Genomic DNA, 18,148 nt, shown 5'->3' on the forward strand with positions numbered 1-18,148 from the left:
GTCATCCGGGAGCTAGAAGATAAGCAGCAGGGCAACCATGACCAGGAGTATGAACGAAATGAATTGCTCAAGACATTTGGCTACATAGCGGCCATAGAGTCGTCGTCTTGTTTGACAGCGGTAGTACAAAGGATGTGGTTGCGGATTAGGCCGCTGAGCGAGCCCATTTCTCGTTGACTCATTGAGTCTCGTTCTTGCTTAGTCAACCCTCTTCCCATCCATGACTCACCATTTCGGCATCTACGTCCTCACAAGGGCTACTATATGGGTTATCGAGAGCTATGCTTGACTCCGATCTTAGAGAATCCTATATCTGGGTTATCGTGAGCTATGCTTGACTCCTATCTTAGAGAATTCCATATCTGGGTTATCGAGAGCTACGCTTGACTCCTACCTTAGAGAATCCTATATCTGGGTTATCGAGAGCTATGCTTGCCTCATGTTCAAGCTGCTTGAATTGGTATAGCTGGGTTATCGAGAGTTGTGCTTGACTCCTATCTTAGAGAATCCTATATCTGGATTATCGAGAGCTATGCTTGACTCCTATCTTAGAGAATCATATATCTAGGTTATCAAGAGCTATGCTTGACTCCTATCTTGTTCTCTATCTCTCTCTTGTGCAAGAGTGTGTGTGTTCATGTAATCAAGTGTTTCCCTCTCTCCCATTGACTGTGCCTTTTCTAACAATCACTAATTGAATAATATCCTTCTAAGTGGTGGTTCCCACTTAAAAGAACTCATACCTTTTTTTTTAGTAATGATATATTACTAGTGGGAAACCTCAGTGCGAGGTGAAAACCCACGAAGAAATATGCACTTAAAAGAACTCATACACTAGCGGTTGTTCACACAAATTGGAACCACTTTATATAAAGCCTAAGCTTACACATAATACAGTGCTAGTTTACACAACCACCTAGCACCTTTTTATTTACTAACCCATTACACATTTTCACAACCATGAATGTGAATATTCCCAACAAGGAGCGCAAAGTAGGAGCAGGAGGGACAGAGTAGGCAGGTTAGAGGGGGAACGTAGGGAAAACACGAGCGCAGGCAATGCACAAGATAACGGGAGAAATCAACGCAGATGCACAAGGGCTGCATGCAAGGAACGGGACTACTGGTAAGTGCACAAAAGCAATGGGAGGGGGCTTTTTTTTGGGGGGGGGGGGGGGGGGGCGGGGCGGGGCGGGGCAGGGCGCTCTAGCAAGGTCGCACGAGCTCTCAGCTCGCTTTGAGAGAAATTTATTTACTTTTAATGTGGGACCATTACATAGTGGAGCCCATGAAAAGTCTCATCATGAGAGAGAGAGAGAGAGAGAGAGAGAGAGAGAGAGAGAGAAATGAAATGTTATATTAACGTCTTCAAAAGGCCAAAGTGACCTATGAGACCAAATTTACAACCATGTGACATCTAATACACTGTCTGGAAAAGAAAAGAAAGAACTGAAGGTAAGTATCTAGCCCTACAATGCATCAGTAGGGAGCATCCGGAAGCAGCAACTAGGGAGAGTGGGAAGCTAATGCTACTAGTCAAAATGGGGTACATGAGTACATGGATACATGAATACATGAATATGGGGGAGTACAAAAATGACAGTGAATACAACAGTATATGGCTGGAGTCCTAATCATCCTAGGAGCTCTAGCATGGGTCTCTGCCGGATGGCCTGGATATCTGCCATAGTGAGATGCCTGGTCGAACAAGCCCGATGCCTCGCAATGATGCTCTGAATCCTCCGGTGTAGGCACCGTCTCCGATGTAAGGATCCGCGAACCCTCGGGCGTCTGGATCTGCCCACCTGGATAGCTCTCTCAACTAGAGTCCCACGGGGTGCCCACTGCTGGGCTGTCGGCTGTGTGTCCTCCCGAGTAGTCCCTCTAAGGAAGTCAGTAATCTGTCTCTGCGTGGACTCCCTGCCAGTCGGGCGTCTGCTCCTGATAATGGACTCTCTGAGCCTGCGGATCTCCAGGAGATAAAAACCCAAGCATCGCTGATCACGATAGTCCATGACAATAGCCAGTGGTCCAAATCCCTCTCTCAAAAGGCAATGGTAGCGCCCTCGAATCTCATAATATGCTGTGCAACGACAGATGTTGTGCTCCTACGTCTCTGGCTCTATCCCCTACGTCTCTGGCTCTATCCAACAAATCTGACAAATCCTGTCCCCTGGAGGTATGCCTCTAAATCTGCCTGTCTCTATCTCTAACTGATGTGAAGAGGTGCGAATCTGCCCAATGGCGCACCTCAATCCATGAGACAGATGGGTATCCATGTAGCTCGGTCTAAGTATAAAGCCATCCTCAGTGGTGCGGAGAAGATGGTCTCTATAGAATGCCATCTTCGTCCCCAACTCTTGTGAGGGCTCTAGCCATGTCCTCCTAGTGTCCAACTGAATGAGGTCCTGTCTGATGACTCTACTAATCTCAGAATGTGTCAAGGTGAGAGAGGGTGCCTCCAGCGAGTACTCGAAGGGTGGAAGTCTGTCTAAACTGAACCCGTGGAGCTCAAACCAGGATGCTATCTACGCATACCAACATGAAGTGTCTCCCTCCATGGCTAGCTGATGAGAGGACTCTAAAGCAAGTCGTGAATACCGGTGTCAAGGAAGCTCCCAAGTGCTATGAATGAGGACACTGATCTGGCAAGAGCCTCGACTACGATCGGTGGTGCTCCCATCTCGGCTCTGATAATCTCATGGGGTACCGAGGCCTTAGCCCGAATCATCCTAGAGATCATGGACACAAGTGGTCTCTCCATCGATCTCCATCCATCGTATGTGCGTCCTGATCGACTGTGACGATCTAGGCTAGGCCCCCAGATCTGTACTCCATATAGCATAGCCGATGTGACCAGCGTGTCAAAAAGCCACAGCTTAGTGCGTGGCTCCTGAAACTGTACCTGTGAGCACATCCTCTCTAGACCTCCTAGTGCTGCATATCCTCTAGTCAATCTGGCCTCTGCTGCCCCCCCTCATGGAAAATGTGGGCCCAATGAACACCCACTCCAAGATATGTGTATGAGTCAACATACTCCACTGTCTCCTGCCCATGTGTGAAAATAGGCGCTGATCTCCAGACCCACTGAGCTGTAGTGTTAAACACCATAACCTTGGTCTTACCAAGGTTAACTAAGACCACACTGTCCTATGCATAAGCATGTAAAGTATCCAAGTGCCTCTGCATACCCTCTGGTGAGTCTACTATAAGCACAATATCATCAGCATATAAGAGCAGAGGTATCCAAGTGCCAGTCAACTGGGCTCCTCTGTCCCCTCGTGTCTTAATATAATCAGAGATCTCATCAATGTATAGTCCAAATAGAGTCGGAGAGAGCAGGCAGCCCTGTTTCACCCCTATAGTGGAGTGTACTGGCTGGGAGAGACCCTCTGAGTCCGCACCTGCCCAACTACTGTCTCATAAAGTGCCATAATACCCCAAATGAGCTCGCATGGAACCCCCAAGTCTTGCAGCCTGCGCATCAGTCTAGCTCTGGGCACTGTGTCAAAGGCCTTGCGGAAATCCACAAAGCCACAGTAGATCCTCCTCCCATGTGCTCTGCCCTCCTCAATGATAGCCCTGAGGGTAAAGATATGATCCAAAGTAGAGAATCTCCTCCTGAAACCGGCTTGTCCCTGAGCTCGGACCCCTTGTCTCTCTGCCCATCTGCTCAACTCTTGCTCAAGAATAGAGGCATATAGCTTGGCCAGCGAGTGACCAATCATAATGGTGCGGTAGTTAGTCGGCAAGCTCGGATCTCCAGACTTGAGTACCGGCACAATCGTGGAAGTACTCCAAGTCCCAGGAAACCCCTCACACATGGCTCTATTAAACATGAGAGCTAACAAGTCTGCAATCATATCTCTAGCATGTATGAAATGCTCGGCAAGGTGGTCCCTAAAGCTTCGCTTACTATGCCAAAGAGTACATACAAATGAAAGAAAGTAATGTTAATGTCTACAAAAGACCCAAAGCTGTGTATACAAATGTGATAGCAGCATGTGACCCTGTATGGGAGAAACTAGCCATGAACAACTAATAATGATGCCCTCTTCAGCCAACACAGATCTGATGGCCAAGAGAATATCTAGCCTCTGTGATGGAAGGATGGCATTGCGTCGAAGTACCTCCTGATCCGTCTGGTGGAGGGTCATGATGATGTGGTTTGGGGACCATCAAACAAAGAATCAAAACTTGTGCATGTGCATGTGAGTGTGTGTACAGGTGCACGAGCATGAATTGGGCATGGGTGGTGTGCACGCGCGCGCATGTGTGTGTGTGTGTGTGTGCGAGAGAGAGAGAGAGAGAGAGAGAGAGAGAGGCCAACAAACAGAGAATCAAAAAAATTTACTTTCAGTGTCATACCGTATCCACTGGAATGGAAAAACCAACACCAGATGATGCCCCTGATGGAGAATATATTGCGGTATTGATCCCAATCAAATTTCCAGAACTGTCAAGGAGTGGACCCCCACTGTTTCCAGGGTTGATGGCTGCATCCGTTTGAATCACGTCCTGTATAGGACGCCCTGTTGCAGCTGAGCTGATCTCTCTCCTTAGACCACTGAAATTATACTAGATGGAATCACTATGCAAGCCTTGAGATTGAAAACAGACCATTCAAAGTAAGCATATAATTGCCATACCTGATCACTCCTGTTGTCAATGTGTGGTCAAGACCAAACTGCAAAAAAGAAACACACACACACACAGAAAACAGTACTCACAATGTGAAACAAAAAAGGAAATGTGACAACCACCTCTAAAAAAATTCCACAAAAACAAAATCCCAGACACACAATGTAAAACAAAAAAGGAAACAATTTCTTAAAAAAATCCACCAAAACAAAATCCAATACATGACTTTGGACTTCTTGATTTGAAAAAACAGCCCCGTGCCAGCCAAATTCCCTATCCTCATGCAAGCAGTTATAGAAACATGGCAGGGGCAGTTCAATCTGGAAGATGCACTTCTAGAGCCCACAATTTGTACCACCTAAGTTGATAGAGTGTGCACAGAGTGGAAGCAAAGGGAGCAATAGAATGTGCTGAAATGAGAGTGCGAGAGAGAGAGAGAGAGAGAGAGAGACAGAGACAGAGAGAGAGATGAAGCTAAAAGGCTGAATATACTGCAAAGAATACAATCCCGAGGAAGAGACCTTGTAGGCTCATAAGTGAAGGATACAAAAGGGGCCAGTTGTGTCAACACATGAACCACACAACAACATTAATGAACATGATAAATGGGAGAGACCAGCCCACCTATGTATAGATATGGGGCTGGCCGACCGGTCATCAGGACCCGACCTGGGAAAAATGCCAGAAAAATAGGGGGGAAATAGGGAAAAAATAGGGTGGCCAGTCCACAATCAAGGGCCATAAAAAGGAAACAAATATGGGCAACATACAAGGATGAAATGCTAACACCCCCATTCAGCACCGGATGCTGAACAAACTCCAACAAAAAGCCAAAGATGAGGAGCCAAGGAAACCTAAGACACCGGCTTGGTGAACAAATGTGTTGCATGCTCTACTGAAGGACAATACTCCAAACGCAAATCTCCCACAAGAACCTGTTCACGAACATAGTGATACTGGATCTCAATGTGTTTCAAACGAGCATGAAACACAAGGTTCTTGGCGATGGCAATGCCCTTCATGAAGAAGTATATATAGCCGTCATGCCTCCCTCATATTTCACTACTTACTCTGGTTATCGCACTGGATGACTATGGGCTCCTTCTGTGGAAACCCAATCTCGCCAAGCAACCTCCGCAGCCACACAACCTCGCAAGTAGCACCACAAGCAGCCCGGTACTCTGCCTCTGTCGGAGATAAGGCAATAGTTAGCTGCCTCTTACTGCTCCTGAGCCGAGGGTAAAACTGTAACCTGAAGTAGATCTCCTCGTATCTGGATCTCCTCCCCAATCTGAGTCACTCCATCCTTGGAGTCGGACTCCATCCATCAATCCCCCTCCTGTGTAGAAGAGTCCAAGATCCTTCGTACTCTGCAGATACCACAAGATCCGCAATCCTGCGTCCCAATGAGACTTCAATGGCGTCTGCATAACTGAGCTCAACAACCCCACGGAAAAGCTCAAGTCCAATCTGGTGTTCAGTAACCAGATCAATGAACCAACCAGCTTCCAATACTGAGATTCTGAGAGGCATCAACTGGCTCACAAGGATCATTGACAGTTAACTTTGTATTCGGATCCATCGGCGAAGTAATAGGCTTGCAATTCTCCATCCCAAAGGCCTCAAGCAACTCATGAACATACCGCTGCTGAGAGACGAAAAACCCCCTCTGGGTCTGCCAGATCTCCAATCCCAAAAAGAAGTGGAGTAAACCTAGTTCGGTCATCTCAAACTCCTTTAACAAGGCAACCTTCGTCACGCCAATGTGCTCCACATGACCGCCGGTGAGAATGAGATCATCCACATAAAGGACGATAATCGTAACCATGCCGTGTTCCCGAAAGAGATACACGTTGGGATCTGCACACCTCTCTGGATCAAACAATCTGTATCCCTTGGAAAGAGAGTTGTATCCCACAAATATAAGCTTACGGGACTTGGAGTCAAGCTTCCCCCTCTGCTACTTCGGAATATGTACATACGCATCGCTCCCAAACACACGGAAGTGGGAGACATCAGGTTTCCTGCCAAAGTATGCCTCAAAGGGAGTCATGTTAGGTAAAAAGTCGTTGGAGAACGGTTGAGGATATGGACAGCCGTAGTCCCCAAAGTGGACGAGGAAGATCACGATGCTCCAGCATCGTCCTCGCCATCTCCACCACAGTCCTGTTCTTGTGTTCTACCACTCCATTCTCTGAAGGCGATCCTGTATTGGCCACTTCCCTCTTGATGCCATGATCTGCACAAAATCTGACGAGAACATTCGAACAGAATTCACCTCCTTGGTCAGCCCCCTGAGTCTTTACCTGCAATCCAGACTCTTTCTCCACCATCACATGCCAATCCTTGAACCGAGCAAAAGTTTAGTCCTTCTGCGAAAGAAAATAGACCCATGTGAATCTGGAACAATCATCAACAAGCAACATGAAATATAGAGAACCTCCCAAAGATGGTGTCTGCTAAGGTCCACACAAGTTAGTGTGAACCAACTCCAATGGTTTCGAAGCCCGCCTGGAAGCCTGCTTCGGAAAGGATTCCCTGTGCTCCTTACCACGTATGCAAGAATTGCAACATCCTTGCCTGCTGCCAGCATCTGGCAAGCCAACCACCATCTGGTCACGGAAAACTCGCCGCAGTGCATCCACATTTAAGTGGCCAAACCGAAAGTGCCACAAGTCACCAACGTGAGAACCTGTCAATGAGGAGAGTGCGGAGAGTTTGTAGATACCATTCTCCACGCCACCTTCCCAAACAACCTGGCCAGTCTCACGGTCCCTTAGAGGGACTGAATGCTCCTCAAATTCCACCCGGAAGCCAGTCTTGCATACTTCATGCACTGACAAAAGGTAAAAACCAAGAGCGGGGACGTAAAGAACACGGGAGGAATACTTACCCCCCTTGCCGTCGGGAATAATCTCCATCCGGCCCTCACTGTGTATCGGAATGGTGGTGTTGTCGCCAATGAAGACGCGACCTGACTGCCGTTTCATATCCAAAAAGAAGTCTCGGGAAGGAGTCATGTGCCTGGAAGCACCACTGTTAAGAATCCACTCCCGGGTATCCTTTGCAGTGAAGCCAACTGTCTCCTCGCTCGAAGACGATGAAGCATATGAGTCCATCATCTCTAAGTGCACAAATGCTAGAGTCTTTGCAGCTGAGGCTAAAGAATCAGCACTCTTCCCAGTCCGCTTAGGACACTTCCTCCAATAGTGGCCTTTCTCACCACAATCATTGCAGGACCTCTTGGCCTTTAGTTTCTCTCGGTCTGCATCAGGCTTCTTCTCACAAGACTTCTCCGATGAAGCCTTCCCTTTGCCCTTGTTGTTATTCCGGCCTTTCAACCGTTGGCCAGTTAAGGCCTCCGAACCTCCGCCCTATGGAGGGTTCGTGAATCTTTCCTCTTGGTCCAAGACCATGGGCACAAGCTCCTCCCACGTGATGGTGCTGAGCCTGCCACTGGTAGTCAAAGACGAGTAGAATGCTGAGTACTAAGAAGGCAAATGTGACAGCAACGTTATGGCCATGTCCTCCAATGATATCTCCTTCCCAGCCTGAAGAACTTCCTACTGAAGAGCCTGCAGCTTGTTAATGTGCTCCCGTATCGTCAATGGTTTTGTAGGGTTCATAACGCGCATCTGTAATCCTCTTCATGGGCGATACCCTGTTATAAAGAGAAGCCAAATGCTACCATAAACCTCTGGCCAGCGTCATATGCTTTATATGATTGATTACCTGCGGTGTGCAGTTGAGGAAGATGAACGAACGGACCCTGGCATTGACACGATCCCATAACTCTGCCTGTGCCTTGCGGTCCCTTCGAATCGACGGTAACTCCCCTTCCTCTACCTCCGACCGTGGAACCCGAGCAGCAAGGTCATATGACTCCAGAATAGATTGCATCATAACCTTCCATATGCCGTAATTAGTCCCGTCCAACTGACGGTCTACTGGGAACGTGGGGAGTGTAGGGATCTTCACATGCTTTTCAGCCATCTCAAGTAAATCTGCCATTGCGGGGATGTAACTGAAAAGGGTGGGTGGGTGGGAAAAAAAACTTACACCTGCAAGTGGCTGTCCATCAAATCAGCCCGCCTTCCTCTTGCTTCTCCTCTTCCCGAACAGTCCAGAACAGTCCACCAATCAGCAACACAACAATCCCCCTCTTGCTCACAAAATTCCCAAGATCTATCAAGAGCCTAGGGCTCTGATACCATGTCAGAATATGCAGCGGAGATGAAGACAAAATCTGAGAACACAAGAGAGACAGCACAAGAGAAGGAGAGAGAGAGAGAGGCGTGTAACTCTGCTCTATCATACACAAGATCCCAAAAAATGAAGAATACAATGGCAAGGGGCAATGGGGCCACTTTATATGGCCCCAAGCACGCAGTCGGCCTATAGAAAGGCAGCCGACTAGACCTGAATCTCCACAACCAGCCAAAAGTACCAGTCGGCCAGCTGCACAGTCGACCAACATCCATGAGAGGTCGGGGACCTGAAGGAGGAGTCGGCCAGCATATGGGTCCTCCTGCCATCGCAAGGCAACCACCCAAGCCAAGGAAAAAATAGGGAAAAATGGGAAAAAATATGGAGAGTGGGGAAAAATGAGAAAACACCTAATAAGGGCAGGCACACCCACAACAGAGGCCCTGGTGTATATGTATAGACAGGAGATGACTTCTAACAGCTCTTTGGGCTCCCTTTTGCCTGAACCTTCTGGTTATCTTGTACCATCCCTCCCACCCCTGATTGTTCTCTGCAGCAGTTCTTGATCTGAGGCTTCAGCGTTTCCATATTCAGCCCCTTATACCTCTGCGTTTTCAGATTTGCAGCCATGGTTGCTGCATTTTTCTGAACCGTTCTTGCTGGTAGCTCTACCTTCACTTGGGCTTCATCTGTTGGACCCGAAGGTACCTTCTCTTCAACATTTTCCTCATATGAGGTGTGGACATTGGTTGACCTGAATTTTCAGGTTTGTAGCCCTTGTTTGGCTGTGTTTTCTTCTCCAGTGGACACAAATCACTTGCAGAGGGGGTTTCTTGATTGGATTGTGGCTTTGGAGGCAGTTTGGTACTTGAGGAGGATTCTGAATTTCAGATTTCAGTCAGCGTTTTGCTGATTTTGGAGCATCTATACCTGTGTTTTGTTCCTGGCCTACACCGTTTCCCGGTTTCTACATGTTCCTTGCCTTCTGTTGGTGGTGGAGTGCTATTTTTGCTGGATAGCAGTGTTTTGTCTGCGTTTTGCTTCCCACAGGAGTTTTCTACACTCAGAGGGGGCCTATCTCCAGCTACTTCACTTGAGGGGATCAATTTCGGGAGCTATTTTGTATCTGTGGAGACTTTCTTCTCTGATAGGAGTTTTCAGTTTTCTGGAGGAGAGCAGTGATCTTTTTAGAGATCCTCAGCAGAGTTTATTTTGTCCGAGCTTGTGTTCTTTGCAGTATTTGCAAAACAAGGAGGGTGTTTTGCCCTTGCGGTGTGATCCTTTCACATGGATCCTTTATTTGTTGCTGATTCTTGCGACCTGGTTCTACTTCTGGAATAGTCTTCTGCTATCTGTGATGCTTTTGAGGACTTTGTTACCACTGCAATCTATATTCCTGCTTCCCTTCCTCATTGTGAGGAGTCTTCCTCTGCCTCTCTTTGTGATGCTTCTGAGGATGCCCCTCCCCCTGCCAATTCTGCAGGTTTATTGTTTTGGAGGATGGTTTTTGGGACCCAATGGGATGCTTTGGATCTGTGGTTGCTAACCGTGCCTGGGGCATAGTGGTACTTCCAGAGTTTTTTGGATTTGGATCAAAATCAGGTTGGGCTTATATCAATCCGACGATATCTTTTTTCAGAGGGGGATGTGGAGTCCTTTCATCTTGCGATGCCCACCTCCGTGGTGTGTACTTATGTACAGCTTTGGGCAACTCATGTTATGGAGTTTGAGCAGATGGATCCCATCTTTTCTACAGAGTCTTTTGCGATGCCGACCTTTTCAGAGGATGCTTTTATACAACATTTGACTACTCTTTGTACAAAGTTGGAGCAAATTGACTCTATTTCTTTTGAGGGTTCCAATGAGGAGCAGTTTTCTTCTCCCAGGATTGATTATATACAGGATCTAATCTTGGTTGGTTATGAGGTTTTTCATATCTTCTCTAGGCTGGATACATGACATTCGACTTCCGGGAGTGTTCTTACAATTGGGTTTGGAACCATCATTTGGAGCAGCATGTCACAGCCTATATGGTTGTTTCCTTCCAGAGGAGTGGTGTACCTGGCAGCTTGTTCTGTTACTTTTGTAGCTTAGTTGCTGAGGAGATTGCTTGTGGAGCTTTCTTGGTACCTGTTTCTGCAATCTTTCATCTTTGATCGAGGACGGCGTCTCTGGCTTCTTGGAGTTCTGCTTAGCATCCGGAGCTGAGAGGGGGTGTTAGACATCATCCCCTACTTACTGGCTTCCTATTTGGTGTCCTATTTTAGCCTCTAGGGCTGACCATGTTAGTCTGAGGGGCTGGTCACCCCTCACATATATTTTCCCATATTTTTTTCCATTTTATGGAGTCTTGCGCATTTTCCCAATCGTGTAGGTATTTTAGCTCCAGTCGGCTGCCTTCATGTAGAGGTATATATAGCCGGCATAACTCCCTCATATTTCACTACTTAGCATTGCTTGCCTAGCTTGTCTAGCTGCAGTCCCTCACTTACGAGGTTCTCCCCTCTTGCTCGGGACATGTATTCCTTTTGGTGATGATATTGAGAGCAGGTTCTCACCTGTCTTTCCTCTCTCTCTCTCTCTCTCTCTCTCTCTCTCTCTCTCTCTCTCTCTCTCTCTCAATGGATCACCACAGCCGAGCTGGTAGCACTGATGGATGGAGACGTATGGAGAGGCCCTTGGTTTCTATGATTTCCCGGATGATTAGGGCCAAGGCCTCCGTACCACATGATATTATCCGTGCAGAGATGGTTGCCTCCCCATTGGTAGTAGAGGCACTTACTCGATCAGTCTCCTTTATACATAGCACTTGGGCTCTCCCTAGAGACAAATATGCTCGCTTAGCCCTGGAGTCTTCACGACAGTTGGCATCACAGGGAGACGGATCATGTTGGTATGCACAGATGACAGCTTGGTTCCAGCTGCATGGCTTTAGTATGGACAGGCTACCTCCATTTCAGTACTCCCTGGATGCACCCTCCCTCTCTCTCACACGGGCAAAGATTACCAGACTTATCAGGCAGGACTTGACTCAGCTAGACACTAGGAGGACATGGATACAGCCGACACACGAGCTTGGTACGAAGATGGCTTTCTATAGAGATCATCTTCTCCAGCTCACGGAGGATGGGTTTGTGATTAGACCCAGCTACATGGATACTCATCTTTCTCATGGGGTACAGTGTGCTATTGGTCAGATGCGCACATCCTCACACCAGCTAGAGATTGAGACTGGTAGATTCAGAGGAGTACCAACTGAGGCCAAGATTTGTCAGCTGTGCCAAATGGAGCCAGAGACAGAGTTACATTACATATGTCATTGTCCAGTATATTATGAGATACGAGGCCGTTTTCACTGCGTGTTTAGAGAGGGTTTCGGACCACTTTCTAGAGTCATGAGATACCAGGATCAGAGATGCCTCGGATTATACTTGCTAGAGCTGCGTAGACATAGAGAGGGTCTCTTGAGAGGGAGGGGATCAGAGAGGGAGAGACACCTACAGAGGCAGATTACAGACTTCTTTCGACCAGAGATTGAGCAGTTAGGCCAGCAGGCATTGCACCTAGCCCCAGAGTATAGCCGCACCAGAGGTACACTGATTGATCGGGCTATAGAGGTACACTGATAGATGGGCCTCTCTTCTTGGGGAGGTCCAGGCTCCCCAAGAAGAGAGGCCCATCTCGACACCGGCGGAGACTACAATAGAGGATCAGGACCATACTAGCACAGCATGGGAGACGTCCAGTCAGAGTACTCACCATGGAGGACATTGAGGATATCCGCCATCGATCGATGAGAGACATCTTTGGATAGTGATGTGTATGATGCTTACCTTTGTTGCTGGAGTTTTCCTCCCAAATGTTATCCATTAGGAGCTCCTAGTACCGTACTTTTCCTCATAGTTGTTTCAGTTTCAGTTAGTTGTTTAGTTGTTTTTAGCTTTTTTAGCTTTTCTTACACAGACATTGTATCAGATCCACCAATTGTTGTAACCTTTTTGGTCTCATAGGTCATTTTGGCCTTCTGAAGACGTTAATATATCATTTCATTTCTCTCTCTCTCTCTCTTTTGGATTATACTTGCTAGAGCTGCGTAGACATAGAGAGTCTCTTGAGAGGGAGGGGATCAGAGAGGGAGAGACACCTACAGAGGCAGATTACAGACTTCTTTCGACCAGACATTGAGCAGTCAGGCCAGCAGGCATTGCAGCTAGCCCCAGAGTATAGCCGCACCAAAGGTACACTGATTGATCGGGCTATAGAGCTAGGGTGGTCCAAGCACCCCAAGATGAGAGGCCCATCTCGACACCGGCGGAGACTACAACAAAGAATCAGGACCATACTAGCACGGCATGGGAGACGTCCAGTCAGAGTACTCACCATGGAAGACATTGAGGACATCCGCCATCGACCGATGAGAGACATCTTTGGATAGTGATGTATATGATGCTTACCTTTGTTGCTGGAGTTTTCCTTTCCCAGATGTTATCCATTAGGAGCTCCTAGTACCTTACTTTTCCTCATAGTTATTGTTTCGGTTTCAGTTAGTTGTTTAGTTGTTTTAGCTTTTCTTACACAGACATTGTATCAAATCCACCAATCGTTGTAACCTTTTTGGTCTCATAGGTCATTTTGGCCTTTCGTAGACGTTAATCTCTCTCTCTCTCTCTCTCTCTCTCTCTCTCTCTCTCTCTCTCTCTCTCTCCTGTGTTTCCACTTTCCTTTCTTCCGTTGCACATTCTATCATGTCAATCTTGAGAACCTTGACCGAAGAACCAATCTCTAAGTCCTCCAATCACGAAAGTGTTGAAAGACCTCATCGTTGGACTTCAAAAAGAAAACCCAAGTATATCTAGAGATCACAAGCATGTACAACGCCTTACTCAAAGACGGGGTACTCATCGGACCACACAAGTCTGCGTGAACAAGAGCAAGTAAGGTCGAAGATCTGTGTGTCGCCTCCTTCAGAAAGGCGGCTCGGTGTTTCTTCCCTTGCAAGCAAGAGGAACATACGGAGCCTTGACGGTTAGTAAACCCTTGACCAACCCATCCTTTGAAGCTCGTTGAAGAAAACCGAGCATGCCAAAAAGCTAATGAAAAGATGTCCAATCTCGAGCCTATGCACTCTTCCCAATGGTATGAGGGAGGGATGCAAAGCTAGGGCTGAGAGATGGACTGTTTGGGATTGTTCTAGACTGTACATGAATGCTGTAAATGAATGAGAATACTGCGTTTTACCTTCACCAAGTGACTGGAGAAAAACGATGAATGAATGAATGCTGAAAACTGCATGGATGCAGAAAACGCAAGGATTACTGATGGCTGAATGCTGTGAACTGATTGAACTGATGGCTGAATTCTGAGAACTGATGCGTTTGCTGTAGGAGGGCTGAATGCACAAGCGTTGATGCTCCTCTTACTGAAGGATGCTACGCTTCTCCAAAACACATGGATCTAGGTGGATGCAAGGCTGAATGGTATGCGCCTGAATGCTCCTTGACTGAATTATGAGATGAATGAGGGGATGGGTCAAGCCCTCCTATTTCTACTAGCTCTATAGCTAGTCGGTTGGCACTAGATGCTGGCCGACTGCTCCATAAACATTAAATGCTTAATGATGATGTATAAATGCTGAAACAATCCGTCCAAAGACGAAGGCACCCCAAGTGGGCGTGGATCCTGTCCTCCATGTGACGCCACTGTATCCGAGCACGAGAATATGCATACTCCGAACTCCATCGATCACAATGGAGGTACCTGTAAGAAGGGGGGAGAGTTACTGAAATATGCATGAACACAAAAGGCAGCACCTCCAGGCTAGAGGCCACCGTCTCCCCGTCCTAGTCTCTGTGGCCTCAGCCTTCAAGCTCCATCCTAGCCAATGGCCATAGATGGGTGAGTACGTCCATGATGCGAAGGTCGTGAAGATGGTGGAAGAGCTCAATTGCCTGTTCCTGGATGGTGGCAGCCACCGACTCCGAGTCCTATTCTGTCCCCAGGGCTGCACTCAAGGGGAAAGAGAAGATCATCGCGCCATGCTTTGGCGTAGAGGGTCAAGAGTGGAAAACCACAGATATTCGAATAGGGTCTACTATCACAGGCAGCCCCAAGATCCTGGGGAGGTCCCACTTGGGGACTCTGGCGGGAGATCCCTCACCGGGGAAGCGGCAATGGTCATCTCTACCAACTTAGCAAAAAGATGAATCAAGCGGCAAACAGAACTCGCCGCTATCTCTGTTGGGTAGGAGGGCAGCTAGCCTGCACACACACACACACACACACACACACAACCTCAAGCACACAGAAACGTGAGAGTGCTGGAAAAGATGTACTCAATAATGATATAAAATGAAAGTACAAGTGAGTACTAAAAAGCCTAGGGCTAAGTGCCCAACACACATAAGTGTGTGCACACAGGGAAAAAACCTGTGTCCAGTCACAGGGAAAAAGTGTCCGTGAGTAAGCTGGGTTCACACCTGAACTAGCCGGGAGTGGACATGACCAACAAACCCCCCTCAAGTGAACGGTATGAACAGGTAGCAGCAGGGTGATAAAACTGTGAATGCTTCCCTGCACTATGCTCCACAGTAAGAGTGATCAAGAGAGATCACAATGGCAAAGATAAACTGCAGTGCCAATGGGAATAGCAAGCACTATATGACGGGGAAAAGGAGAATCCCCAATGTCACAGTAATGCTAGAGCACAGTAGTACATAAATGCATCACCTGAAATGCATGTCAAAGATCATGTGGACATCAACTACATCAAATCAAGAGGCATCGCATAATACCCCCCTGAAGGCAAGCATCCAAATGCCAAGCTGAATTGCATGTAATCCATATCAATGACAACAAGAGAGCAAAGCATAGCTAACTGCACCAATGATAAGCATAAGAAGTGGTAGCAGATATACGCATGTGTAAAGGCAACAGGATCTAGAAGTCATGCCTGTGAGACATGCAATGTAAGCTACAAGAGGGAAACTCATCAATGGAGGATCCGATGAGGAAAAATCAGCAATGGTAGGGCTGATAAAAGTAAAAATTCAGCAATGGGAAAAGCTGAAAATCGGGAGAAAAAGTGGGGACTCGGGGCGGGCATCAGCCAATGCTATGAGAGGATGGGTAAACTCTCAGCGATGCCATGATCAGTGGTGGCATGTATGGCAAGTGTAAAGATGCATAATCCCACAATGAATAATATACATGTGACATGTGAAAACCATGAGGGCAAGCCAACACTGGCCAAGTGTGTAAAAGGCACTCCCAGTAAACATCACACGTGTGAAAGTGACAATGTCAACACTGTAGAAACGATCCCGCTACAAGGGAAAACAGCATAAAAGACATCTCCAGTAGACATCACATAAGAGAAAGCGTCTAGCATAGACAAGCATAAGGGTCAACAAGCATAAGTGACCATGAGGCATCACCAACTACATGTGGGCAAGTAAAATCCCCCCCTGAAATGCATCTACCAGACAATGCATACCAAGAAGTACTGACTATAGAGCATAGTCATCAAAAGCAACTGCATCAGAAGACATCTCTGCAAGTGATGAAGATGTAAGGGTCAAGGCTGATACAGGTGTAGCCAAATTGGCCTAATCTGCACCTGTAGAAAAAGATGCCAACTGCTTCTTTTTTTCACTCTCAATACGCTTCCTGCATTCCTCTATGGTGTCCCCTGTTTTCCTGCAATACAGCGCTTTTTCTTTTCAGGCTTGTTCTCTGTCTTGGGAGGATCCGATGGGCTAGGTTTAGGCCCAGATCGATTCCCACGAAAGGGAGCAACCATTGCTGACTCAGCAAACATCATGTTGTTCCTGTTGAAACGAGATTGCTCTTCACTGAGCAAGAGAGTCACAAGGTTGTCAAAAGTGACCGCATTAGGTGCATTGCCAGCCAACAACCGTAGAGTGGTGCCAAATGTCTAATTAGAGTCAGGCAAATTATGCAAAACTGTCTAAACAAGATAGCCATCTGTTAAGACCTCATCAATGTTAATGAGCTACTCTCGTAGGTCTTTCACATGCATAAGTACTGATCGATAGAGTCACCTTCAAGCATGCGGTCAGTCTCAAGCTTGCTCTGAAGGTAAGCTACACGAGCCTCATTGCGACCTGAATACAACACCGCCAAGGTATCCCAAGCACCCTTTGCAGTGGTGCAGGAACGAATGTGCGGAATGATATGGCTACGGCACGAGAGAGCAATCAACACATGGGACTGAGCATCCCTAGCATCCCAAGTACGCTGTTGTTGGATAGGAGGAGGACGAGAAAGTGGACCTGCAGGAGGGTGAGCGGGAATCACTTCACCTTCCGCTGGAGCAGGTGCAAGATGACGCTCCTCAGTGCCATCCACATATAGCCATACATTCTTGGCAACCAATACATGACGCATCATATAAGCCCACATAGGGTAGTTATCCCCATTGAGCTTGTCCTCTTGAGATAGCATTAAAAGAGGTCATTATTACTGTTGGCCATGACAACACAGCAAATCTGTCACAAGTCACCACGAGTAGGCAATGCCCAGCAAAACCGTAAGAATGTGGGAGATAAATAGCAGGATAATCAATGGACTGAAAGGGAACTCCTTCACCACAAGAAATACATATGCATGTCCCAAATTTGCAAGTGTACTGCACGATGATGCAAATCTATCAAAGTGTCCACAATGGCATACATATACTGCAGCAAACCACAAATGTATACATGTGCCGTGAAAAACACAATCAGCTGACACCTGTAAGAGCTGCAAGTGCTCAAATCCTGGCGAAATCAAAGGTAAATTGGTCGAATGCTGCAAAAATGGGCTCAATGTAGAAAAGCCCTAATTTTTAGGCAGCCAATTAGACCAAAGCTGAACCGGATCTACTCTTGTAAATCTGCTAAAGCAATTGTCGCCTGTACCAAATGCTGTAATGCCCAAAAACAATTGGGAGAAATGCCCCAATGCCACGTAAATGTGCCTGTAACACCCAAAATGCCTGCAAATAGTGCCAATTTTTGCAAAATAGTGCCAATTTTTGCAAAATCCCCAAATTTCTAGTGCAATTACGCACCAAATCTGCTAAAATCAATGCCAATGTTGCAATTGCACGCTCAATGGTGAGAAGCCCCAAATTTCAACAGACAAAATGTGCAATTTGAGGTCAAAAACTACCAAATCCCACAAACCTATAAATCTGTAAACCTGTGTGGGCTGAAATTTTCAAAAATTTCAAATGTCCCAAATTTTGTACTCTGTCAGTGCTCGCCAGGTACAATCGGGTAGGTAAAATCGGGTACCAAGT

At 47.0% G+C, this 18,148-nt stretch overlaps 1 protein-coding gene across 1 annotated transcript in view; it reads right to left on the minus strand.

The window, feature by feature from the left end:
- Positions 1 to 18,148, minus strand: part of LOC147624605 (protease Do-like 1, chloroplastic) — a 72,753-nt gene that overhangs the window by 25,289 nt on the left and 29,316 nt on the right. Inside the window, exons 4-5 of the mRNA XM_086819622.1 lie at positions 4,650 to 4,687; positions 4,369 to 4,567 (exon numbers count right to left, since the gene is read on the minus strand). Of these exons, the coding sequence (XP_086675748.1) occupies positions 4,369 to 4,567; positions 4,650 to 4,687 (237 nt within the window). The remainder of the gene's footprint in view (positions 1 to 4,368; positions 4,568 to 4,649; positions 4,688 to 18,148) is intronic.

The sequence above is a fragment of the Cibotium barometz genome, chromosome 25 (genome assembly GCF_041138505.1).
Source record: "Cibotium barometz isolate CiBa-2024 chromosome 25, ASM4113850v1, whole genome shotgun sequence".
NCBI lineage: Eukaryota > Viridiplantae > Streptophyta > Polypodiopsida > Cyatheales > Cibotiaceae > Cibotium > Cibotium barometz.